Here is a 27,038-nt window from a genome sequence, read left to right as displayed (position 1 = left end):
GTCCTGCTTTACCGAGCAGCTGGACAGCTTACGGAGGGACATCTACTGAGACCACATAGGGTAGAAACAACACTGACAGCGAATCCAAGTGGAAAGTGCTGGAGCTTGGGAATGGGCCATCACATTCAACGACAGGAAATATTGGTGAGCAGCACCTCCTGGCGGACTTCTGATGCAACTACAGGCAGGAGATGGTATTACATGAAACTGCTTCCCAAAAGACCTTTCACAGTGCTGCTCGAGGCCGCCCCATAGTTCGGTTCCTGACCCTGGCTGGCACCAGCCTATGCTACCATACCCTCTCCTGACACATGTGGCATTGTCTCCCAGATTATGTTCGGAAATTCTTGTGGATTCAGGCATTGGCCATTTTACCAATTAGAGCTCTGACCACTCTCCTCCCTGTGCTCCTGCTCCATCTTTCCCAGGGCTCTTGCTGCTCCTCCTTTTTGACTCTCAGCCCAAAAGGGCTAATCACACACACAGAAGTTGACTCTCTGGCAGGCCTCTGCACTCCTCAGAAATCATACACACAGGGCACCTGGGTGGCTCAATAGGTTAAGCGTCTGCCTTCAGATCAGATCAGGATCCTGGGGTCCTGGAATCCAGTCCTACATCTGGTCCCTGCTCAGTGGGGAATCTGCTTCTCCCTTCTCTCTGCTCCTGCTCACTCTTGTTCTCGCTCTCAAACAAATAAATAAATTCTTACAAAAAAAAAAAAAGAAAGAAAAGAAAAGAAAAGAAATTATACACACATATTCAGGATTAAGGTGAGATGATGGAGAACAGGAAGAGGGAATGCTTCCTTTTTCCTCTCATGCCAGATCAGCTTTCTCACCCTCCAGATATTAAGGTCAATTTTACATTCAAGATTTCCACCAAACATCTCCACTTGATTCTCAACATTTCAATCTTTAAGCATTCAAAGCTGAAACATCGTCACAGCACCAAGCAGGCTTCCTCTCTGTCAGTGATCCTACTCTTGCCTTGTCACCTGGACTCAGAACCTGGAGAAATTTCATTGATTCATCATACATATATACTTCATTCATCAGTAGAGAGAAATTTCTGGAAACCAGAGCACCAGGGTAATATTACAGCCCAGTCCCTTGGATGTACTTTCTGGACATCTTAACTTATTACTTAAAACTGCTTGCCATAAGGGGCTGGAATCTTCATCTTCTCTGTGTGCTTTATAGTAGTTCCAGCAATGGATTTTCCTGGGCTTGGAAGTATACTCCCCCATATATTCCTAACTTACTACCATGAGTAGTAAGTCTATTTAACACACAGGTGAATTTGTCAATGTGTGTGCAAAATCAGACAACTTCCTTCCGTAATTCTAAACTGTGTGGAAGCAGCGGTTCCCACAGAGCACAGGCTTCTGGGAGGATATCTGAACTTGGCATTGAAGAATGGATACCAGGGCAGTCCGGGTGGCTCAGCGGTTTTAGCGCTGCCTTCGGCCCAGGGCATGGTCCTGGAGACCCAGGATCGGGTCCCACGTCGGGGTCTCTGCATGGGGCCTGCTTCTCCCTCTGTCTGTGTCTCTGCCTCTCTCTCTCTCTCTCTCTCTCTCTCTGTGTGTGTCTCTATGAATAAATAAAAATAAAAGTCTGAAAAAAGAGTGGATATCATTTAGAGAAATGATATGAGGAGGGCAGCCTAGAAAGAGCAACAGGCAGGAGCACCTGAGGGACAATAGATTCTGGTTTCAGCTCAGGTCATGATCTCTGGGTGGTGGAATTAAGCCCTGCGTCAGGCTCCACGCTTAGCATAGAATCTGCTTGAGATTCTCTCTTTCTCTCCCTCTTCGCTGCCCCTCCCCCTCTCCATGCTTGTGTGCTCTCTTGCTCTCTCTCTAAAATAAAAATAAATCTTAGGGGGAAAAAAGAACAGCAAGCAAAGGCACAGAAGCAGGAATGTGCAGAACTCATAATTTGGGAAAAAGGACTGACCCAGGGTCACTGGGTCTAACACTGTGTGATGGGGAAATGCAGTAAGAGTAAGACTAGAAAGGAGATCTAGTCTCCACTCTATAGCCATACACAAGATGTGTAACCATATGTGAGAAGGTCACTATGTAGGCCTCTGGAATATAGAACCTAAGCACTAAAGTTCCTTACAGGTCTTCTGGGGAATGCTTCCCCTGCTTTTTTCCCCCTGAAAACCTCCCCTATGGTATCCCTCTGTGGGGGAGGGAACCCACAGTATAGGGGCAAGAGTGGGGCCTTAGATTCATCAGAATGACTGTGAGCAAGTAACTGAGCCTCAGTTTCCTCAGGTGCAAGATGGAGGCTTTGACTTACCTAGTACATAGAATCGCCATGAAAACCAAATGGTAAGGACCACAGACTTCGGAGCAACATGGACTAGCTGTTAGGACCTTAAGTAGGTAATTCCCTTCACTTCACTGAGCCTCAGATTCTTTTCAATAAAATGGTTGTGATAATATCTATCTTGTATGCTCGATATGAGGAGTAACTGAAATAATGGATATAAAATGCTTAGCCAAAGCGTGGTCTACAGTAAATATATACTTTACTAATTTACTTTATTTCATTGTCTGAAAACACATGATTTGCTCCCAAAAGAGTTCTTTTGAGGAGATTGGCTAAATCATGCAAACAAATGCAATAAAAATCATGGGGAGGGGGATCCCTGGGTGGCTCAGCGGTTTAGCGCCTGCCTTCAGCCCAGGGCGTGATCCTGGGGTGCCGGGATCAAGTCCCACATTGGGCTCCCTGCATGGAGCCTACTTGTGTCTCTGCCTTTGTGTGTGTGTGTGTGTGTGTCATGAATAAAGTAATAAAATCTTTTTAAAAAATTATTTAAGGGACGCCTGGGTGACTCAGCGGTTGAGCATCTGCCTTCCACCCAGGACGTGATCCTGTACTCCCAGGATCGAGTCCCACGTCGGGCTCCCTGCATGGAGCCTGCTTCTCCCTCTGTCTCTGCCTCTCCCTGTGTCTCTCATGAATAAATAAATAAAATATTTTTAAAAAATTATTTTAAAAAAATCATAATCATGGGGAGGCTCGAGCCTGCAGATTCCTGGAGGAGCTCCAACACAGGCGGGTCCCGCCTCCAACCACGCAGGCCCCGCCCCCAAGCGCGAGCAGGCCCCGCCCACCAGCTCTCCTCGGCCCCGCCCCTCCGGCCGAGCGCGCGCGCCCCCTCCCACCTCGATGCGCCTGCGCAGGACGGGGCGCCCGCGGAGGCGATGAGGGTGCTGGTGCGGCGCGGCTGGGGGCCCCGGCCGGTGGGGGGCGGTCCAGGCGCAAGGCCGAGCCCGCAGTGGCGAGCGCTGGCCGGGCTCGGCGCGTCCCCCGGCGGGGAGGACGGCCGGGGCGTCCGCGTCCGAGAGAAGCCTCCCTGGCGGGTGCTCTTCTTCGGCACCGACCGGTTCGCCCGCGAGGCGCTGCGGGCGCTGCACGCCGCCAGGTACGGGGGCCGGGGCGTGGGGGGCCCGGCTGCCGAGGCCCCGCAGCCGAGCCCCGCGGCGGCCGCGAGGGTTTGCGCCGCTAGCCCGGGAGCGCGGCGGCGCCGGAAGGGTCTGGGCCCGCGTCTCTGCGGCTCCCGGAAGGTGCCCGCGCCTGCCCGGTGGCTCCGGTCTGCGCTCCTGCTCCGCGCTCTCCGTTGTCCCACCCGCTTCGCAGACGTCGCCTCTGTCCTCTGCCACCACCTCCTTGCCGCATCCGTGTGTCAGGAAACTCGAGCTCGGAGAGGTTGAGTGATTGCCCGAGGTCATCACAGGCCTCCGTTCATCTACTTTGTACCCTCCAGTCCCAACACATGGTTGTGGGCTTCTTTGGGCATTTGCACACCCACGTCTCCCTTCACCGCTTCCTATCTCCTCCCTGTATACCGTGGGACCCAGTTTTCTGGGGCTGAAATAAGGGCACAGTCCAAAAACAACTGTTTCCAGCTATTGAATAAATGTAGAAGTCAGAACTCTTAAGTATACATTTGGTATTTCTAAAAATTAACAAATGTTGGTTTACTGGGGGGGGGGGGGGGGGGCGGCGGATTGAGATCCAACCTGTTCTGAAAGTCCATGCTATGTGATGGCCCTACCCAACTGTACAGCTCTGCCTTCTTTCCCCCAACCTCCATTTATTATTTCTGCGCTCTTTTTTCCTGACGCGCCCCCAACACTCATTTCTGTCATCTCCATCAAGTCTTTCCTACAGATTGTTCACAGCAGCCCCTCCTATGGACAACCCCATCATTCCCCCCATAACATATTCCTCCCTCCATCACTCTGTTCTCCGCACACACCCTGAAACACTCCCTTCACACATGTTCCTTTTGCACGCCCTCTGTGATGTACCTCTCCACGTGCTGCTTTCCCCAGATTGCCTCCCGAATCTCACTGCATGTGTTGACCTTTCTGTTGATGCTTTGCTTGGCAGCTCCATTACCCCTGTGCTTTGTCTTTAGGGCCCTCCTATATACTCCTTTTCTCATAACTCCTCAACACTAGATGCAATACCTGGTAAATAAACTAACACCGTGCAGCCCGGGTGGCTCAACAGCTTAGCGCCGCCTTCGGCCCAGGGCGTGACCCTGGAGACCCCGGATCGAGTCCCACGTCGGGCTCCCTGCGTGGAGCCTGCTTCTCCCTCTGCCTGTGTCTCTGCCTCTGTTACTGTGTGTGTCTCTCATGAATACATAAATTATATATATATATATATTTTAAGATTTTATTTATGTATTCATGAGAGACACACAGAGAGAGAGAGATGCATAGACACAGGCAGAGGGAGAAGCAGGCTCCATGCAGGGAGCCCGACGTGGGACTCGATCCCGGGTCTCCAGGATCACACTCTGGGCCGCAAGCGGCACTAAACCGCTGCGCCACCAGGGCTGCCCCAAATAAAATATTTTTAAGAATAAATAAACTAACACCCTCTGAGCACTGGAGGACAACACAGCAGATAAAAAGAAAGAGTACACATGTATTACTATGTAATGATGCCCGCGCGCGCGCACACACACACACACACACACACACATTTTAAAGTGTTTATTGGTTCAGCCCCACCTCGGGCTCCCTGCTCAGTGGATAGCCTGCTTCTTCCTCTCCCTCTGCCCCTCCCTCCTGCTTTTTTGCATGCCTGTGCCCTCTCTCTCTCTCTAAAAATCTTTAAAAATAAATTAAAAAATAAAAGTATTTATTATTTGGCTAACACATGGTTGTGGTACAAAATTCGAAAGGTTCAGGAGCACCTGGGTGGCTAAGTCAGTTAAGTGTCTGCCTTCAGCTCAGGTCCTGGGATGGAGCCCCACCTCTGACTTCCTGCTCAGTGGGGAATCTGCTTCTCTCTCTGCTATTCCCCCTGCTTGTGCTCTCTGTCAGGTAAATAAATGAAATCTTTAAAAAAAAAAAATTCAAAAGGTTCAAAGGATATTATAGTGAAAAGTCAGTTCTTTCCACCTCTATCTCCTATATCCAGTTCTTCTCTTCAGAGACAGCCACTGTTCTCTTATTCTAGAAATGTTTGCTGGATATACAAGCAAATGTATTCTTAACCGCCACCCCCCCCCCCCCGCCGCTTTTTTTAAAAGATTTTATTTATTTATTCATGAGAGACAGAGAGAGAGGCAGAGACATAGGTAGAGGAAGAAGCAGGCTCCATGCAGGGAGCCCGTTGTGGGACTCGATCCTGGGACCCCAGGATCATGCCCTTAGCCAAAGGCAGGCGCTAAACCGCTGAGCCACCCAGGGATCACCGTAACCCACTTTATAAAAAGACTCACCACATAATAGTAATAGTGTTCTAAAAAAAAAAAAACAAAACAAAATGCAGAGTATTTTGCATATAAAATTCTAATTGTGTAAAGTATCTGCACCGTATAGTTTCTGTATGCACAGGAAATTTCTAGAACCATGCTATCCAAACAGTAGCCACTAGCCACATGTGGCTCTTTAAATTACAAATAACTAAAATTAAGTACAAAATAAAAACTCAGTCTCTCAGTTGTGCTAGTTTTAATCACTTACCCTTAATTGTTTCATGAATTTAATCATAAAAGTACTGTGGGGGATCCCTGGGTGGCGTAGCGGTTTAGCGCCTGCCTTTGGCCCAGGGCGTGATCCTGAAGACCCGGGATCGAATCCCACGTCAGGCTCCCGGTGCATGGAGCCTGCTTCTCCCTCTGCCTATGTCTCTGCCTCTCTCTCTCTCTCTCTCTCTCTGTGTGTGACTATCATAAATAAATTTTAAAAAATTAAAAAAAAAATAAAAGTACTGTGGTAGTATGTGAAGTAGTTTAACTTTGAGTCATTGTCTTAAAATTCACATTTTCTTCCAATCTTTCCAACTTAGGGAAAATAAAGAGGAAGAGTTAATTGAAAATTTGGAGGTGGTCACAGTGCCCTCTCCATCACCAAAAGGACTGCCAGTGAAGCAATATGCTGTCCAGTCTCAGCTTCCAGTGTATGAGTGGCCAGATGTGGGATCTGGAGAGTACGACGTTGGAGTGGTAGCTTCATTTGGCCGACTTTTGAGTGAGGCTCTTATTCTTAAATTTCCCTAGTAAGTGTTTTTTGTTTTTTTTTTTAAGGGAATACAGTATAGAAGCCTTGGTCTTTATATATGGGCCTGGTGTCTAAAGTATAATGACTTGAATTCTAATTCTGATTTCTTTACTATTTTCTCTTAAAACATCTTGTTAGTGCATTAATTGTTGAAATGTATGATGCTCTTGATCTGTGGGTTCTCACCCACCCTCATTTAAATTCCATATATATGCTGACAATTCCAGATCTCTCCCTGAACTCCAGGCCACCAATACCCACTGCCTCCTCCACAGTTCTCCTTGGGTGTCTGAGAGGCACCTTACACTTAAGGTGTCCTAAATTGCATTCCTGAACTTTTGCCCAAAACCTGCTCCTCCCCAAATCTTCATCTCAGTAAATGGCAACTCTACCCTTCTAGTTGTTCAGACTCAAAACCTTTCAGTCGCTCGTGAGTCCTTCCCTCACCACACATCCCATCCATCAGGAAATCCCATTGGCTCTGCCTTTGAATTCTATCTAGAATCTGACTGGCTCTTTCAACACTTTCACTGCTACCACTCTGACCTGTTGTACTCCAGTAAGCTCCACCTGTTGTCTGCTGTCCTTGGCCTTCTTGGTCTTCTACCAACCCAGCAGCCAAAATGATCCTTTTAAAACAGAAGTTGGATCACATCACTCTGCTCAAAATTCTCTGATGTTTCTCCATCTCATTCAGAAGACCTGAAAGTCCTTATATGGGCCTGTAGGGACCTGCCTGCCTTCTGGGTAGGTTTGGTTCCATCTTAACTGTGGCCTCATCTTCTAGTGTTATTCCTCAGATTCACTCCACTCCAGCCACACTGGCCTCTCTGCTGTTCCTTGAACTTGCTGAACATTTGCTTTCTTCAAGATATTTATTGTTCCCTCTGCCTGGAATATGTCTGCATGGCTTAGTCCATTACCTCCTAACATCTTTGTTCAAGTGTTGTCTTCTTACTGGTAAATTTTGTGACCCCTATGAAACTTGTAGCCTCCCACCCAGTACTCCTACCCCTGCTCTGGTTTATTTTTCTCCACAGCCCTTAGAACCATCTGCCAAACTTTTTACACATTTTTGTATTGGCTTATCTCCCGCTCTTGGCATGTAAGCTCCCTGTGTGTATAATTTTTTTCTCTTTTGGTTCAGTGTTGCTTGTAACGCCATCACTTAGAACAGTGCCAGCACATGGACTGTGCTCAGTGAATATTTGTTGATGAATGAGACTGGTCTGAGCAATGGAACTTTGAATATAAGACTCTCACACTTCGAGATGCCTGGGTGGCTCAGCAGTTGAGCGTCTGCCTCCGGCTCAGGGCATGATCCTGGAGTCCGGGATCAAGTCCCACTTCGGGCTCCCTGCATGGAGCCTGCTTCTCCCTCTGCCTATGTCTCTGCCTCTGTGTGTGTGTGTATCTCATGAATAAATAAATAAAATCTTTAAAAAAATAAAAAAACAAACTCCCACTTGCATATTCCTATAATGGAGACATCAAACTAATCAGCTTACTTAGTAAATGATTTAAATTGCTCGTCTATGAGCAATAGATGTGTTGGGATAAACAGCAAAGGTGACTAGATAGGAAGATTCAAGAAACTTGTTTTAGTGACTCTATAGGCAAACAAAATGAAACAGGGTAACTGGAAGAAACTATAAATATTCACATTGTCCATAGATGCACAGTAGGGTTTGAGTGCTTTTTCTCCTACAGTATAAAAGGTATTTTTTGCTTTTATTTAAAAAAAATCCCAGGGACACCTGGCTGGCTAAGTTGGTGGAGCATGTGACTCTTGATCTTGGGGTTGTAGATTCACGAGCCCTATGTTGAGTATAGACTTTATTTAAAAAATAAAATCTTTGGGATGCTTGGGTGGCTCAGCGGTTGAGCATCTGCCTTTGGCTCAGGGCGTGATCCTGGAGTCCTGGGATCAAGTCCCAGGTCGGGCTCCCTGCATGGAGCCTGCTTCTCCCTCTGCCTGTGTCTCTGCCTCTCTCTCTGTGTCTTTCATGAATAAATAAAATCTTTAAAAATAATAATAATAAATAAAATAAAAAATAAAATCTTTAAAAACTCCCAGATATCACAGACTGCAGTGGAATATCTTTGGGACAATGAATAGTTGTTCTGTTTTTAATTGAGTTTCATTGGTCTCTTATGGTAAGAGAGTAAACTTCATCTCTGACTCCCTTCACAGGTGGCATAAAACTAGATTCAACTTTGATTTTCAAACTTTCTGGGGAAGTGTAATGATAAAAAGTTGCATATTTGTTTAGGTAGCAGGAACTAAGTGGTAAAGCCCACTTGCACCACTAATTTCTGCCTTCTCTGACTCAGTGGCATGTTGAATGTCCATCCCAGTTGCCTCCCGAGGTGGCGTGGTCCAGCCCCTATAATCCATACTGTGCTTCATGGAGACACAATTACTGGAGTGACGATTATGCAAATTAGACCTAAAAGGTAGAAGACATTTTCTTTTCTTGAGACTTTATGGTTTTGAATGTTGATTTCAGTCTGTTTGGAGGGGACGTGGAAGTGGGTGAATGGATAGTGCTCACTAATTCCTCTAACTCCAGAGTGCCTTCCCTTTGTGTCTTTTCCTATTTTCTGACATACACTGTATGTGGTTTTGTATTATTGCAGTTATCCCAGTCCTTGTGAAATGTTTAACTTGTTAATTGAAGTAAATTATATTATTAACAACTGGACTTCCATAAAAAAGCATTGTGTAAATGAAAGATGGATTTTTGTATATGAGTTGTAATGAATCTTGGTTTTGCTGGTCTTGGTTTCTTTGGTCAAAAAATTTTTGCAACCTGAATTAGGACTACATTGTATGCCAATGTGTAATATAACTGTCTTAAGCATTTCATTTTTTTTATCCTACTAAAGTCTAAAACAGAATTATATTAAGCCCCTATCTGTTATCACCTAATGTCCCCACAGAAAATAATTCATTGGTTCACAAGAACAACTGCATGGGATTTGCTTTAACTTAATTCAGAAAACGAGAGGGCCAGATGAAATGAGTTGCAAAACTTTGATAATTCTAAACTCTGGGGATCCAAGAAGACTATTCACTCCTGTTTTTTGTGGATGTTTGCAATTTTTCATAGTAAGCATTTTATTAAAGCTCAGAGGTTGAAAATAGAATTAACAACTGCAAAGTTGAATATTTAAAATAGGGCATATTTCTAATAAAAGCTCATAGCAGTATTTACAGAGCTTGATGCAAATTGTAAGACTGGGAAAACAAACTTGTACCTACTCATAACCAGGCACAACTCTTGTCCTTTGAGAAAGGAAATCTAGAAAGAAATCGTTATGCATTTCTTTTTTTTTTTTTTTTTTTTAATTTTTTTTTTAAATTTTTATTTACTTATGATAGTCACAGAGAGAGAGAGACAGAGAGAGGCAGAGACACAGGCAGAGGGAGAAGCAGGCTCCATGCACCGGAAGCCCGACATGGGATTCGATCCCGGGTCTCCAGGATCGCATCCTGGGCCAAAGGCAGGCGCTAAACTGCTGCGCCACCCAGGGTTCCCCGTTATGCATTTCTTAATAGTACTTCCTAGGAAAAGAAATTTTTTGCTCTACGCCTTTATTGTATAAATAGAAACTTTTAAAATACTATTTATTACTAAAGGAGCTATTTACAACTGCAATTAAATTTCTGCTATACAACTTCATACTTTTTTCTTTTAGGAAAAGATAGATATAAAATCTGAGTACAGGCCAGATTGTGCTTTCTCTTCTTTCAAACTGACATTTCTCTTTTGCTTATAGATAATAGCCAGAGTTAAACCATCCTTGTGGTATGTAAACACTCATGTAGACAAACATATTGATCTTAAGAAATAATAATGTTGGGGATCCCTAGGTGGCTCAGCAGTTTAGCGCCTGCCTTTGGCCCAGGGCGCGATCCTGGAGTCCCGGGATCGAGTCCCACGTCAGACTCCTAGCATGGAGCCTGCTTCTCCCTCCTCCTGTCTCTCTCTCTCTCTCTCTCACTCTATGTCTATCATAAATAAATAAATAAATAAATAAATAAATAAATAAATAAATAAATAAATAAATCTTTAAAAAAAAAGAAAGAAAGAATAATGTTATTTGCTTTTGATTTTTGTCAGGTTTGATGTCGGCCCAATTATCAAACAGGAAACGGTTCCTGTGCCACCTAAGAGCACCGCCAAGGAACTGGAGGCAATGCTGTCAAGACTGGGTGCTGACATGGTAGGGTCCTCTAATATCTCACTGGTTTGTACTCATTCACTAGGTCTCCTAACTTTTTATGATGCAAAGAATGCTTTCCTGATACATAATTTTCATCTTTTTTTTTTCTTAAGTGATTTTTATCCTTGCTTCCTACAATTGAGGTTGGCATTTCTCATGTGAGTCTTTGGGAAAAGCACAGAGTGGGTACTTCATAAAGATTCTCCTGAAGCACATGAGCTTCTGTGGCCCCACCATGTTCCCGTGAGACCTTTAGACACTTCTTTCAGGGTTCACCCTCCCAACTCCTAGACTCACCTGGTGCCCCTGTCAGACTCACCAACTGCCATTCCCTCAGAGACCCAGCACTCCTCCCACCTCTGTGCCTGCATGGTGGTCATAATCTCCATACGCACTGGAGTTCTGCTGATCCCTTTGCTGTGAATGAACTCTGGCTTTGCATAGCTCAGATCTGCATGCAGTAGATCTGAGTGAATGCTAAACAACCAAATCAGTGATTTTCATATGAACTGGTTAATATTCTGTAGAGGACAGTTTTTCCCTAACTATCTAGATGGTGCTTCCTAATCTAGGCACTCACCTCAGAAATGGTATTGTAATAGTGGCTCTCGTTTTTTGAACACTGGCTCGTGTGCCAGGGCTATTCTGGATCCTCTGTAGATTTTTTTTTTTTTTTTTTTTTACCTTCCCAATTAACCTTTGAGGTAGCTGTTACTGTCACCTGTTTTACAGATGATGACTGTGAAGGCCACACAAGTCAAATAACTTCTCCACAATGACACATGAGTAGGTAGTGGAATTGAGATTTGAACCCAAAACAGTGTGTCTCCAGAATTCATTCTCCTTCTTTGGGGCTCCACTGCCTTCACCTCCTATGGGGTTAGAGTGTGGATTCCTGAGCCCATGCTGTCCTGACACCAACAGCTTACATAGCCAGCAAAGCTCAGCATTCTCTGGAAGCACATCATCGCTCTGTCCTCTGCAGACAGCAACATTGAAACTCCATTGAGTAGACCTGTATTGTCACAGCTCAATCCAGTTTACCACCCTACCCTGCCACACAGCTCCTTCAAAACTTTCTCTAATGTCATGGTACTGAATCATAATGTATTTCTACTTTTGTTTTTTTCATCTTGAATATGTTGCTCTCCTTTTTTTTAAAGCTAATTTCAGTTTTGAAAAATTTGCCTGAGAGTTTGAGCAATGGAAGGCAACAACCAACTGAGGGAGTGACACATGGTAAGTGAAGACTGCAGAGATCCCTACCTCCTTCACCAGGTTTTGTCTGTCATGATAGCACCTGAGTGCTCTGACTTCACTGGCACATCACCCTTAATTTTGACTCAAGATTGCCCACTTATATGTCCTTTTCCAAAGAATGGCTGGTATGGTCTCCCATTCCCTCTTAGCATGTAGTCTCTTGAAGGATTGGAAATGTTTTTCCTGGGATGCCTGGGTGGCTCAGTGGTTGGGCATCTGCCTTTGGCTTGGGGTGTGATCCTGGGGTTCTAGAATTAAGTCCCTCGTCAGGCTCCCTGCATGGAACCTGCTTCTCCTCCTTCTGTCTGTGTCTCTGCCTCTCTGTCTCATGAATAAGTAAATAAATAAAGAATCTTAACTTTAAAAAAAGGAAATGTTTTCCCTATCTTTATATTGAAAAGTACCAAACAAAGAGAGAAGTTAAAAGATAATGAATACCAGGGTGTTGGGGTGGCTCAGTGGGTTAAGCATCCAGCTCTTGTATTTGGCTTAGGTCATGATCTCAGGGTCGTGAGATCAAACCCCACATTGGGCTCTGTGCTCAGTGGGGAGTCTGCTTGAGACTCTCTCTTCCTCTCCCTTTGCCCCTCCTATTCTCTAAAATAAATAAATCTTTAATTTCTTTAAAAATAAGTTCTCTTCTTTATTTTTAAGATTTTATTCGTTTGAGACAGAGAGTGATAGAGGCAGAGAGAGAGAGGGAGAAGCAGACTCCCTGCTTAGCAGAGACTATCCTCCCTCCTGCCACATTGTGGGGCTCGATCCCAGGACCTGGGGATCATGACCTGAGCTGAAAGCAGACACTCAACTGTCTGAGCCATCCAGGCACCCCAATAAATCTTTAAATGGTGTATACCTATTTAACCTAGACTCAACAATTATTAGTATTTGGTCATATATTCTTTCTCTGCATATGGATGTTTACTTAGTATATATTTTTAAATTTCTGCTTAATCCTTCAGAGGTATGTATCATAACCTTTTTTTTTTTTTTTTTTTTTTAAATTTTTTTTATTTATTTATTTATGATAGTCACACACAGAGAGAGAGAGAGAGAGAGAGAGGCAGAGACACAGGCAGAGGGAGAAGCAGGCTCCATGCACCGGGAGCCCGATGTGGGATTCGATCCCGGGTCTCCAGGATCGCGCCCTGGGCCAAAGGCAGGCGCCAAACCGCTGCGCCACCCAGGGATCCCTAAATCTTTTTTTTTTTTTTTAATTTTTATTTATTTATGATAGTCACAGAGAGAGAGGCGCAGAGACACAGGCAGAGGGAGAAGCAGGCTCATGCAGGGAGCCCGATGTGGGATTCGATCCCGGGTCTCCAGGATCACGCCCTGGGCCTGTATCATAACCTTTACCTCCTAAGTATTTCAGCGTGCATGTCTTAAGAGAAATGAATAATTCCCTAATAGCATTTAATATCCAGTACATAAATGTTCCCAATTGTCTAAAAACTTATTCTTTAGCTGTATAGTTTTTCAAACTAGTATCTAATTGTAATCAGTTGGTATGCCTCTTTAAGCTAGAGTAATTCCTCCATTATTTTCCCCCGCTCCACGTCATTGACTTTTCTTTTCTTTAAAGATTCTATTTATTCATTCATGAGAGACATAAAGAGAGAGGCAGGCAGAGACATAGGCAGAGGGAGAAGCAGGCTCCATGCAGGGAGCCTGATGTGGGACTCGATCCCAGGACTGTGGGATCACGCCCTGAGCCGAAGGCAGACACTCAACCGCTGAGCCACCCAGGCATCCCTGTCATTGACTTTTTGAAGAGACCAGGCCAGTTGTCTGTTTCCTTCCAGTGTTATTTAACTTGTTTTTTTTTTTTTTTTTAGCCTTCATACTTCTTGTGAACTGGAAGTTCTAAGAGTTTGATTAGACTCAGGCTTGAAGTTTCTGGAAAGAGTATTTCATAGATGGTATTGTGTTCCAGTGGTATTTGTTTTTAATTTTAAGGATTGCTTTTTTATTTTTATTTATGATTTATTTCTCAAACATGTAAAACCATTTACATGATTCAAAAGTCAAAACTGTCTACAAGGATAAACTCAGAGAAGTGTCACCTCTCTCTGCTCTAGTTTTTGGATGTCACATCAGTGAGCCAAATATCAGGTTGCAGCAAGGCTGGTGAAGTTCAGATAGGTCACTTGGTTGAGTCCAGTGTAAAGATTCGCTTTTCCCTTTGCAGTTGGCAAGTAATCTGTGGGATAATACTTTGGCACCATGCAAATATCCTGTTCTCTAACAAGCTTTCACGTAATGATTTTGGCATGGGTTGATGCTTCTTCCCTGAATGGATTATTTCACTTGGGATTACAAAATGGTCATTTTCCAATTCCTTTTGCTTTTAATATCTGACTTTATTCTGTAAAGAAGAGCTTTTCCTCATTAATTAACAATGAATCTTACTTAGTTCATCCTAAATGGCAAGATCAATGCTTAATTCCTTTTCTACTAATTTTTAGAGGAAGAAGTTGGTACCATAATCATCTTCAATTATGGTGGCAAATGAGTTCTTAAAATTATGATTGGACTAGTGGATTTTTTTTTAAGATTTTATTTATTTATTCATGAGAGATACACAGAGAGAGGCGGAGACACAGACAGAGGGAGAAGCAGGCTCCCTGCAGGGAGCCTCATGTGGGACTTGATCCCAGGACCAGGATCAGGCTCTGAGCCGAAGGCAAACGCTCAGCTACTGAGCCACCCAGTCGCTCCCAGTTAATTACATTTATAATGCTTTGTGCTCTTCAAGTCATCCTAAATTTGGCCAGTGGGAGCCCCTTAAAGCTGGGTCCTGCATCCTTTCGACAGCCTCAACTAGTTTTTCAGTGCTTCCTTGCTTTCTTTTATAAGATGTCCCAGGCTCACTTCATGAATTCTCTGTCCCATGTTGGAATCAGCCATCTCTCCCTTGATCATTTTAGTTGGGGGAGTGGTATTTAGAAAATCACCTGGTACAACAGTGTGTTTCAAGATAAGGTGTCAGTGGACAAGGTGAGGCATTAAATTTTTTAAATAATATTTGAGTTCATACAGTTACTGATTCAATTTTTTATATATTTATTTAAGGTTTGATTTATTTATTTATTTATTTATTTATTTATTTATTTATTTATTTGAGAGAGCAGGGAGGGGCAGAGGGAAATGGACAAGCAGACTCTGCTGAGCATGGAGCCTGAGTCTGGGCTCCATCTGACGACTTAGATCATGACCTGAGCCAAAATGGCAGATGCTCAACTGATAAAGCCACCCAGGCACCCCCGATTCAGATTTTGAATTTCAGGGTTTTTCTTTTATTTTTATTTATTTATTTTTTAAAGATTTTATTTATTTATTCATGAGAGACAGAGAGAGAGAGAGAGAGAGAGGCAGAGGGAGAAGCAGGCTCCATGCAGGGAGCCCGATGTAGGACTCAACCCTGGCTCTCCAGGATCACGCCCTAGGCCAAAGGTGGTGCTAAACTGCTGAGCCACCCAGGGATCCCAGCGTTTTCTTTTAAACTGAATTATCGGGGATCCCTGGGTGGCTCAGCGGTTTGGCACCTGCCTTTGGCCCAGGGCGCAATCCTGGAGCCCCGGGATCGAGTCCCACGTCAGGCTCCTGGCATGGAGCTTGCTTTTCCCTCTGCCTGTGTTTCTGCCTCTCTCTCTCTGTCTATCATGAATAAATAAATAAATTTAAAAATAAATAAATAAATAAACGGAATTATCTTTTCAAAAGTTAAACTGACCTATTTATTTAATTACTAGACGTAAAATAGTTTCAAAATTACACTACTAGTATTACTACAAACAGTAAAACTACTGAGTAATATTTCAGATTTCTCTGCAGGTTTTCTTTTTTTTTTAATATATCCTGCTAAGAGTGTGCAGTCAGAGTACTGTGTTCAAGACTTACTGGACCCCGAATAGCCAGGGGAATTTTAAAAAAGAAAACCATAGCTGGGGGCATCACAATGCCAGATTTCAGGTTGTACTACAAAGCTGTGGTCATCAAGACAGTGTGGTACTGGCACAAAAACAGACACATAGATCAATGGAACAGAATAGAGAATCCAGGGATCCCTGGGTGGCGCAGCGGTTTGGCGCCTGCCTTTGGCCCAGGGCGCGATCCTGGAGACCTGGGATCGAATCCCATGTCGGGCTCCCGGTGCATGGAGCCTGCTTCTCCTTCTGCCTGTGTCTCTGCCTCATTCTCTCTCTCTCTGTGACTATCACAAATAAATAAAAATTAAAAAAAAAATTAAAAAAAAAAAAAAAAGAATAGAGAATCCAGAAGCGGACCCTCAACTTCATGATCAACTAATATTCAACAAAGCAGGAAAGACTATCCACCAGAAAAAAGACAGTCTCTTCAATAAATGGTGCTGGGAAAATTGGACATCCACATGCAGAAGAATGAAACTAGACCATTCTCTTACACCATACACAAAGATAAACTCAAAATAGATGAAAGATCTAAATGTGAGACAAGATTCCAACAAAATACTAGAGGAGAACACAGGCAACACCCTTTTTGAACTTGGCCACAGCAACTTCTTGCAAGATACATCCATAGGCAATAGAAACAAAAGCAAAAATGAATTATTGGGACTTCATCAAGATAAAAAGCTTTTGCACAGCCAAAGAAACTGTCAATAAAACTAAAAGACAACCTACAGAATGGGAGAGGATATTTGCAAATGACCTATTTGACCCTGACTAGATAAAGGGCTAGTATCCAAGATCTATAAAGAACTTATTCAACTCAACAGCAAAGAAACAAACAATCCAGTCATGAAATGGGAAAAAGACGTGAACAGAAATTTCACAGAGGAAGACATAGACCTGGCCAAAAAGCACATGAGAAGATGCTCCGCATCACCGGGGAATACAAATCAAAACCACAATGAGATACTATCTCACACCAGTGAGAATGGTGAAAATTAAGACAGGAAACAACAAATGTTGGAGAGGATGTGGAGAAAGGGGAACCCTCTTGCACTGTTGGTGGGAATGTGAACTGGTGCAGCCACTCTGGAAAACTGTGTGGAGGTTCCTCAAAGAGTTAAAAATAGATCTGCCCTAAGACCCAGCAATTGCACTGTTGGGGATTTACCCCAAAGATACAGATGCAGTGAAACACTGGGACACCTGCACCCCGATGTTTATAGCAGCAATGTCCACAATAGGCAAAAAAAAAAAAAAAAAAAAAATAGGCAAACTGTGGAAAGAGCCTTGGTGTCCATTGAAAGATGAATGGATAAAGAAGATGTGGTCTATGTATACAATGGACTATTACTCAGCCATTAGAAACGACAAATACCCACCATTTGCTTCCACGTGGATGGACCTGGAGGGTATGATGCTGAGTGAAATAAGTCAATCGAAAAAGGACAAATGTTATATGGTCTCATTCCTTTGGGGAATATAAAAATTAGTGAAAGGGAATAAAGGGAAAGGAGAGAAAATGAGTGAAAATATCAGTGAGGGTGACAATGAGACACCTAACCCTGGGAAATGAACAAGAGGTAGTGGAAGGGGAGGTAGGTGAGGGGTTGGGGTGACTAGGTGATGGGCACTGAGGGGGACACTTGGCGGGATGAGCACTGGGTGTTATGCGATATGTTGGCAAATTGAACTCCAATAAAAAATTATATATATATATTTTTTTAATTTTTATTTATTTATGATAGTCACACAGAGAGAGAGAGAGGCAGAGACACAGGCAGAGGGAGAAGCAGGCTCCATGCACCGGAAGCCCGACGTGGGATTCGATCCCGGGTCTCCAGGATCGCGCCCTGGGCCAAAGGCAGGCGCTAAACCGCTGCGCCACCCAGGGATCCCATCCAATAAAAAATTAAAAAGAAAAAAAAAAGACTTACTGGAGGGATGGATGCCTGGGTGGCTCAGTGGCTGAGGTCTTCCCTTGCCTCGGGACATGATCCTGGAATTCCTGGATCAAGTCCTACATCGGGCTCCCTGCAAGGAGCCTGCTTCTCCCTCTGCCTATGTGTCTGCCTCCTCCTCTCTGTATCTCTCATGAATAAATAAATAAAATCTTTAAAAAAAAAAAAAAAAGACTTACTGGAGATAATTTTTTTCCTTTTTTTTTTTTTTTTTGCTACCTAGTTTGATATATAATTAGGTTTGTTTGTTTCAGTTTGTTTTCAGCTTTCAGAGTTGCTTTTTTTCTCTTTATGATTAAATTTTATTTATTTTTTTTTTAAGATTTTGTTTATTCATGAGAGACACAGAGGGAGAGAGGCAGAGACACGGGCAGAGGGAGAAACAGGCTCCATGCAGGGAGCCCCATGTGGGACTTGATCCCTGATCTCCAGGATCAGGCCCTGGACTGAAGGCGGCGCTAAACCGCTGAGCCACCCGGACTGCCCAAATTTTATATTTTGAATCATATAAAACATCTATATGATTAAAATTTTTAACCTATTTGAAAAATTATACTCAGAGAAGTCTCACTTCCATCCGTAGCTCCTCCTCCCTGTTTCCCCTCCCTCTGTAATTTTAGGAGTATCTGATTTTAGCCTTCCAGTTGTTTACTTTTATCAAAACAAGCAAATACCACATACTTTTAAATTCATATTTTCTTTTTTCTTCCACAAAAGGTGGCATAAAATATATACTCTTTTGTACCTTTGTGTTTTTTGTTGCTTTTTGTTTTGTTTTGTTTTACTTTAACAGTGTACCCTGGAAATCCTTTCCTCTCCATAGAAGAGATTTTCCTCATTCCCTTTTTTTTTTTTCTCATTCCTTTTTATGGCAGCATAGTTCTCACTTGTGTGGATGTATCATAATTTATTCAACAGATCCCCAATTGATGGATGATGGACATTTTGGTTGTTTCCAAACTTCTATTTCAAATAATGCCATTATAAATAACTTGAAGCATATTTAGTTCTGAATCAAATAGACAAGCAATTACATCCTGGAGTAGTTTTAATTTACATTACTTCTATAAGTGACATTGAGGATCTTTTTATGTGTTTAAAGACTATTTGCATTTCTTTTTTCCAGGAAGGGACATTGTATCTTTTGCCATTTTTCTATCATATTTTTGGTCTTTTTCTTCTCAGTTTTTTGGAGTACTTTATATAATAGATATAAATAAGTCTGCATAATAAACATAAATGCCCTTAGATATATTAATATTATATTACATAGATATTTTAGATTAACATGTAATTATAAATTTTTTATTTTTTATAAATCTAAACTATCATGTTAAAAATTACAAATACCTTCAGGTTTTGTTTTTGTTATTGTTGTTTTTTAAGTAATCTCTACACTCAATGTGGGGCTCAAACTTATGACCCTGTGATTGAGAATCACATGCTCAGGGCACCTGGGTGGCTCAGTGGTTGAGCATCTACCTTTGGCTCAGGTCATGATCCTGTGGTCCTGGAATAGTCCTGCATTGAGCTCCCCACAGGGAGCCTGCTTCTCCCTCTGCCTATGTCTCTGCCTCTCTCTCTGTGTCTCTCATGAATAAATAAATAAAGTCTTAAAAAGAAAAGTCACATCCTCTACCAACTGAGCCAGCCAGGTACCCCTGTCATTTGTTTTTCAACTTGATTTATGACCTTTCTTTTTGTCTTAAAAAGTTTATTTTTATTAAATCTTATTTTTATGTAGTCATATTTATCATTCTTTAATTGTTTCTGGATTTTGAGTCATTGTTATAAGGGCTTTTTCTACTCCCAGATTATAAAGAAATGCATTCATTTTTTCTCTTAGTATTAGTATAACTGATTTATTTTTACTTCATCTTAAAATTTCAAACATATTCAAAAGTTGATAAAATAATACAAGTTCTCTTGCATCTATTATTCCACATCAATCAATAGTTATTAATTCATGGACATTGACTCTAATATTTTTTCTTGCTCTTGGTTTTATCTTGTAGCTCCTAAGATTTCTGCTGGTACCAGCTGTATAAAATGGGAGGAACAAACTTCAGAGCAAATATTCAGACTTTATCGTGCCATTGGAAATATAGTAAGTTGGAAATCAGATTGCAGTTTTACCTACTTGTGTATGTATGTGAAATTACTTTCAAAATGTTTTTATTTAGGAATGAATCTCAAACTAAACCAAAGAATACCGAAATTCATTGTTTTTTTTTTTTTTTTTAAAGATTTTATTTACTTATTCATGAGAGACACAGAGAGAGAGATAGGCAGAGGGAGAAGCAGGCTTCACGCAGGGAGCCCGACATGGGACTTGATCCTGGGTCTCCAGGCAAAGGGCCAAAGGGTCCAAAGGCAGCGCTAAACTGCTGAGCCACCCAGGCTGCCCTCATTCTATTTTTTAAACTTTTTTTTTTTTAATTTGGTAAAATACGGGCACTTGGGTGCACAGTCAGTTAAGCATCTGCCTTTGGCTCAGGTCATGATCCTGGGGTCCTGGGATCGAGCCCTGGGTCGGACTGTCTGCTCAGCAGGGAGCCTGTTTCTCCCTCTGCCTGCTGCTCCTCTTCCTGCTTGTGCTCACTCGCTCTTTCTGTCAAATGAAAATAATAATAATAACTTGGTAAAACACACATAAATTTACTATTTTTACAATTTTTAAGTGTATATATCAATAGCATTATGTACATTCATACCATTGTGCAACCATTACCATTATCCATCTCCAGAACTTTTTCATCATCCCAAACTGAAACTCTACCCACTGAACACTAATGTCCCCAACTCCTCCTTCACACAATCCCTGGTAACCACTATCCTACTTTGTCTCTTTGTTTATTCTAGGTACCTCATCTAAGAGGAATCATACAATATTTGTTCTTCTGTGTCTGGCTAATTTCACTTAGCATAATGTCCTTAAGGTTCATCTATGCTGTACCGTGTATCAGAATGTCATTCCTTTTTAAGTCTGAAAAATATTCCATTGTATGTATATACCACATTTTGTTTATTCATTCATCTGTCAATGGAGGTTTGGATTGCTTCCACCTTTTGGGTATTGTGAATAATGCTGCTGTGAACATTGGTGTACAAATATGTCCAAGTCCCTGCTTTCAGAAATTCTTTTGTATATGAAATTCATTTTTATTTTATTTATTTATTTTTTAAAGATATCATTTATTTATTCATGAGAGACACAGAGAGAGAGAGAGAGGCAGAAACACAGGCAGAGGGAGAAGCAGGCTCCATGCAGGGAGCCTGATGTGGGACTCAATCCCAGGACTCCAGGATCACGCCCTGGGCCAAAGGCAGGCACTAAACCACTGAGCCACCCAGGGATCCCCCTGAAATTCATTTTTAAAATATTCTTCAGACTTCAAGTTTTTATATGGGCCTTAGAATTCACAAAGCACTTTTGAATATATATTTTGCAGTTTCCCATAACCAAATTTTATTACCCTTCTCATAGATGAGAGGAATAAAAGTGAAGTATGAACTTCAGAGTGCTCCATCACTAATGAATCTGAATCTTCTAACTCCTAATCCAGTGCTTTTTCTAGTATATCTTTCTACCCATAGCCAATTTTTTTACAACTAAATTCTTTTTTTTAAGTCTTTTTACAAATTTGAGAGAGAGAGTGAGAGAACATGAACAGGGGAGGGGCAGAGGGAGAAGCAGAACCCCCGCTGAGTAGAGAGCCTGATATGGAGCTCAATCCTAGGACTCCAGGATCATGACCCAAACCAAAGGCAAACACCCAACTGACTGAGCCACCCAGGCACCCCTACAACTAACTTCTTAAATCCTCAATTTCTACAGATGGTATACAAAATGGAGTTGTAACTGTAACTTATTTATTAAATAGTTCTTTATGTATACTTATAGTTTTTATTAAAGACTTATTAAAATCCTTAGGGGACCTGGCTGGTTCAGTTGGTGGAGCATGTGACTCTTGATTTTAGGATTGTAAGTTCAAGCCCCACATTGAGATGTAGAGATTACTTAAAATCTTTTTTAAAAAGTTAAAAAAAAAAAAACTTCTTAAAAAACCTAAGTTAAATTATCAGTTCTTTGACAAATGTATTGGTTTTTTCCCCCTTCATTTTGATAGCTTCTTGTGTTGTTTGAACTCGGGAACTACCAAGTGTGGGGTTTTTAATAGACCACTTGTTATTAATATTGAGTAAGATGGAGACCTGCCACTAAATATCTCTAGGATGCCAAGTTCTTCACTGAGGATCACAATCTCATGTGTGGGTATTACCTGATTTTAAGTTGATGAAATTGAGGCTTAAAGTAGAGAATGGGTGGTTACTAAGTGTTGCTCAAGGTCACAATGCTTGTTAATCACAGGCAGGTTTGGAATCAGATCTGTCTGACTTCATACCCTGTACTTTTCCCACTGCAGCAGAATGGCATAGGAAAAGGAACATAGACTTTAGAACCAGGCAGTGCTGGGTTCCATCTTGTCTCTGTCACTTCCTAATTTGGTAGACTTGGGAAAATTACTTAGCCTCTGAGCTTTAGTTTGTTCATCTGAAAATTAGGGCTAACATAATGTATATAAAGCATCTAGTAAAAAAAAAAATCTAGTATAGGATCTGACAAAGAGTAGGTACTCATTAAATGTTATCTACTATTCATATATTCAAGCATTCATTAAAATATTTTTTTGAAAGCCTATGATTTGTCAGGAATTGTACTAGGTACTAAAGATAAACATATGAGAAGACAGAAACAAATAAGCAAATAAATTAAAACAGAGTGTGATAAGTGCTTTGATAAAAATTAAAATAGGAAAATGTGATAGACTAACTGGAGGTTATTTTAGATTAGGTAGGTGGGGAAGGCATCTCTGAACTGACATTTAAGCTTAGATCTGAAAGACAATAAGGAGCTAGTTATGCCAAGATGAGGAAAATAGCATCCCTAGGCAGAGGGAGCAGCTAGTACAAAACCTAAAGTAGGCAACACAAGATAAAAGACTGCACAAGAAAAGAAAACCACAAATCAATATCCCTTAAGAATATAGCGGCAAAATCCTCAGCAGAATTAGAAAACTAAAACAAACCACGTATTAAAAAGGATTATTAAAAAAATAAAAATAAAAATAAAAAAGGATTATATACCATGACCAAGTAGGTTTATCTGAGGAATGTAAGGTTGCATCAACATAGAAAAATCAACCCATGTAATATACCATATTAACAGAATAAAGGGCAAATCCACAGTTTACTCAGTAGCTGCAGAAAAAGCACTTAACAAAATCCAACACCCTTTCATGATAAAAAATGTTCAACAAACTAAGACTAGAAGGGAATTTCATCAACCTGACAAAAACCCACAGCTAACATCATATTTAATGGTGAAAACTTTGAAAGCTTCCTGCTCCCCCGCCCCCCCCACCCTGAGGTCGAAGCAAGACAAAAATGTCCATTCTCACCACTTGTATTCAGCATTGTACTGGAAGTTCTAGCTAGGGGTATTAGGCAAGAAAAAAGAAATAATATGGAATCAGACTGCAAAGGAATAAATAAAACTCTATGTGCAGATGACATGATCTTACATATAGAAAACCATAAAGAATCCAAAAGAAACATTTTATTTTATTTATTTATTTTTTATTCATGACAGAGAGAGTGAGAGAGAGAGACAGGCTCCATGCAGGGAGCCTGATGTGGGACTCGATCCTGGGTCTCCAGGATCATACCCCGGGCTGAAGGTGGCACGCTAAACCTCTGGGCCACCAGGGCTGCCCCCAAAAGAAACTTTTAGAGCTAATAAAAGCAGTAAAGAAGACCTAAGTAAATGGAAAGATTTCATTGTTCATGGGTTGGAAGACTTAATATTGTTAGGATGGCACTGTTCCCCAAATTGATCCACAGATTCAACACAATTCCTATAAAAACCCCAGTTGATGTCTTTGCAGAAATTGACAACATGATCCTAAAATTCATATGGAATCCCAAGAGACCCAGAATAGCCAAAAAAATCTTGAAAAAGAAGAAGAAAATTAAAGAACTTACCCTTCCTAATTTCAAAAGTTGCTACAAAGCTACAATAATGAGGACAGTGGGATACTGACATAAGGATAGACCTATTTCTCAATGGAATAGAATTGAAAGCCCAGAAATAAGCCTTCGTGTTTATGATCAATTGATTTTTGATAAGGGTACCAACATAGTTTGATGGGGAAAGAATCGTCTTTTTAACACATGGTGCTCAGACAGCTGGATATCCACAATCAAAAGAAATGAATTTGGATTCCTACCTCACACCATGTACAAAAATGAACTCTAGATAGAGACCTAAATAGAAAAGCTAAAATGATAAGACTCTTGGAGGAAAACATAGGGATAAGTCTTTGTGACCTTGAATTAGGCAATAGTTTTTAGATATGTTGCCTACAGCCTAAGCAACCAAACTAAATATAGAGAAGTGAGACTTAAAAATTAAAAACTGTTGGCACTTCAAAGAAAACCATCAAGAATATGAAGAGATGAGGATGCCTGAGTGGCTCAGCAGTTGAATGTTTGCCTTTGGCTCAGGGCATGATCCAGGTCCAGGAATCAAGTCCCACATCAGGCTCTCTGCCTCTCTCTGTGTGTCTCTCATGAATAAATAAATAAAATCATAAAAGAAAAAGAATATGAAGAGACAGCCTATGGAGTAGAAGAAAATATTTGCAAATCATATATCTGATAACAGTCTTGTATCCAGAATATATAAGACCTCTTACAACTCTACAACAAAAAGGCAAATGTGATTAGAAAATGGGCAAGGCATCTAAATAGATATTTCTTCCAAGAAGATCTATAAATGGCCAATAAACACATGAAAAGACAATCATTTTCATTAGTCATTAGGAAAATGCAAATCAAAACTGTAGTTACCACTTCACACCCATTAGGATTGCTAACATTTAAAAAACAGACAATCACAAGTGTTGACAAGGATGTGGAAAAATTTGGAACCCTCATGTTGTTGGCAGGAATGCAAACTAGTACAGCTGCTATGGAAAATAGTTTGACAATTCCTCAGAAAGTTAAACACAGGGGTACCTGGTTGGTTCAGTTTAGAGTATAATACAACTCTTGATCTTGAGGTTGTGAGTTCAAGCCCCATGTTGGGTGTAGAGATTACTTAAATCTTTAAAAAGTTAAACATAGTTACATTACCATATAATGATCCTTATCTTCTCTAATTCACCTTTCCTCTCCACTGAGAAAAAGTTTGTGCTATAACAGAATGATAATTTAGGAGCCAGAAGGTGAAATTTGATTCCTAGAGCTGCCATTTACTAACCGAGAGCAAAACCTGTATCTTCTCTGGGTTTCTGCTTTTATACCTCTAAAAATGGGTTAATGACCATGTCCACAACTGCCAAGATCAAAGGAGATAAACCTTTTTAAGTCTGTGCAAATATATGATTTTGACAGTAATGATGGTAATACTGAAATGACTATATTTTTACCATCCCTTCCCTTTCTGCAACGCTGTGATGATAAGGTGAAGGTGAGCTTTACCCTCCTCAAGAATAAGAAGTATATATTCTGAACAAGAACCATATACCGAGGGGGATCCCTGGGTGGCTCAGCGGTTCCAGCGCCTGCCTTTGGCCCAAGGCGTGATCCTGGAGTCCCGGGATTGAGTCCCACATCGAGCTCCCTGCATGGAGCCTGCTTCTCCCTCTGCCTGTGTCTCTGTCTCTCTCTCTATGTCTATCATGAATAAATAACTAAAATCTTTAAAAAAAGATTAAAAAAAAAAGAACCATATACCGAGTATATTTATAACTCTCAGTAAATATAAACCCTTCTTTAGTCAGCACGTTCCAAAAGTATTTTGAGTTCTTTGAAAGAAAGAAGTTATACATGTAAAAATTGTTTCATAACTTCTACTGGAAGCAGGTGAGAGAAAAATAAGCCAGCAAATTATAGAAGAGGATATTGTCCTAAAATATGTCATATGTAAGGTGATGAACACCTATGAACTTTTCTTCAAATGTATTTAAATTCTTTGATGTCATGTTCAAATCTTTGACCTAACTCTTCTGAAAATTAAATGTCCTCTTTAGGGGAGGCCATAAAGAGCATTGAACTGAGAATGAGGAAACCTAGATTCTGGTCCTAGGCTCTACCATTAACTAACTACCTGTGTCTAAACTTGGGAAAATAGCTGCATTTCTCTGGGCCTCACTTTCCTTATCTGTGAAATAAAGGTTTGAGCTATAATCTGAAAATAAATTTATTTACTTCAGAAATTTGAGAGAACTTATTTCCTGGTACATGTTAATTTTTATTAATCTGAAATCAAAATGTGATGGAAATGGCATTTCACACTGTGGGGAAAGGTGAAATGGATTGTCCAGTAAATAGGGTTGAGACAACTGGAACTGGTTAACCATTAGAGGGGAAAGCCCTCAAATCCTGCCGTTCAAAGTCAAATTCTAGATGGATCAAGCATTTAAATGTAAAAGAGTGAAACCACAAAGAACTAAGGGAAAAGTACAGTTGAATGATTTTATAATATTTAGCAATCTTAAAGTGTGGGATAGCCTTTTTTAAGCTTGACATGAACTACTGGAGTCATGAAAGAAAAAACTGGTTAATATTACTCCATTAAATTTTTTTTAATTTAAAAATTTAAAAAAATTTAAAAATTATGCACAGAAAAAAATTGCTGTACCCAAGATTAAAGGGCCATACACTAAGAAAAATTGCCATTAATAGTAGCAAGAAATTGAAAATAATTGAAACATCCATTATAAAGGTATTGGTTGCATAAATTAGGATATAGTCAAAGTGAGAGTACTATGCCACTAGATAAAGAGGGAAATAGATATGCATGCACTATGAAAGTTGCCCATGCTTCATCTTTAGGCAAAAGACTTCCTTTTAAGACAGTATATTCTAGGTTTTTATAATATTTGCAGAAAAAAATACAAGGATATACACATCAAATTGTTAACAGTGGTTACTTCTGGGGATGGGAGTACAGAATTTTTCTAAATTTTTAAAAACTTTTTAAAGTATCTCTACACTCAACATAGGACTTCAAGTTCAAGAGTCACAAGCTCCTCCAAGTGAGCC

The 27,038-nt window shown here is 41.1% G+C and overlaps 2 protein-coding genes and 1 long non-coding RNA gene across 6 annotated transcripts in view; 1 reads left to right on the top strand and 2 right to left on the bottom strand.

The window, feature by feature from the left end:
• The window catches only part of SLC51B (solute carrier family 51 subunit beta), a 23,360-nt gene extending 20,046 nt beyond the window's left edge, over positions 1-3,314 (bottom strand). Inside the window, exon 1 of one of the 2 annotated variants that reach the window (XM_025472490.3) lies at positions 3,185-3,314. The gene's annotated coding sequence lies outside the window, so the exon portion shown is untranslated. Of the gene's footprint in view, positions 1-12; positions 36-3,184 lie in introns of those variants that run through there. The other variant, XM_049104221.1, reaches the window with a different exon arrangement.
• Positions 3,224-27,038, top strand: part of MTFMT (mitochondrial methionyl-tRNA formyltransferase) — a 26,973-nt gene continuing 3,158 nt past the window's right edge. For 2 of the 3 annotated variants that reach the window (XM_049104220.1, XM_025472478.3), the window contains exons 1-6: positions 3,224-3,444; positions 6,333-6,542; positions 8,879-9,001; positions 10,672-10,774; positions 11,938-12,013; positions 19,943-20,034. In XM_049104220.1, the coding sequence (XP_048960177.1) occupies positions 3,224-3,444; positions 6,333-6,542; positions 8,879-9,001; positions 10,672-10,774; positions 11,938-12,013; positions 19,943-20,034 (825 nt within the window). Of the gene's footprint in view, positions 3,445-6,332; positions 6,543-8,878; positions 9,002-10,671; positions 10,775-11,937; positions 12,014-19,942; positions 20,035-20,789; positions 26,220-27,038 lie in introns of those variants that run through there. The other variant, XM_049104219.1, reaches the window with a different exon arrangement.
• Positions 20,207-27,038, bottom strand: part of LOC125754043 (uncharacterized) — a 19,503-nt gene continuing 12,671 nt past the window's right edge. The window contains exon 4 of the long non-coding RNA XR_007407296.1: positions 20,207-20,538. This is a non-coding gene — a long non-coding RNA (uncharacterized LOC125754043). The remainder of the gene's footprint in view (positions 20,539-27,038) is intronic.

The sequence above is a fragment of the Canis lupus genome, chromosome 30 (assembly GCF_003254725.2).
Source record: "Canis lupus dingo isolate Sandy chromosome 30, ASM325472v2, whole genome shotgun sequence".
Lineage (NCBI taxonomy): Eukaryota > Metazoa > Chordata > Mammalia > Carnivora > Canidae > Canis > Canis lupus.
The sequence above is the reverse complement of the archived record's forward strand: the minus strand, read 5'-3'. Positions and strand labels throughout refer to the sequence as shown.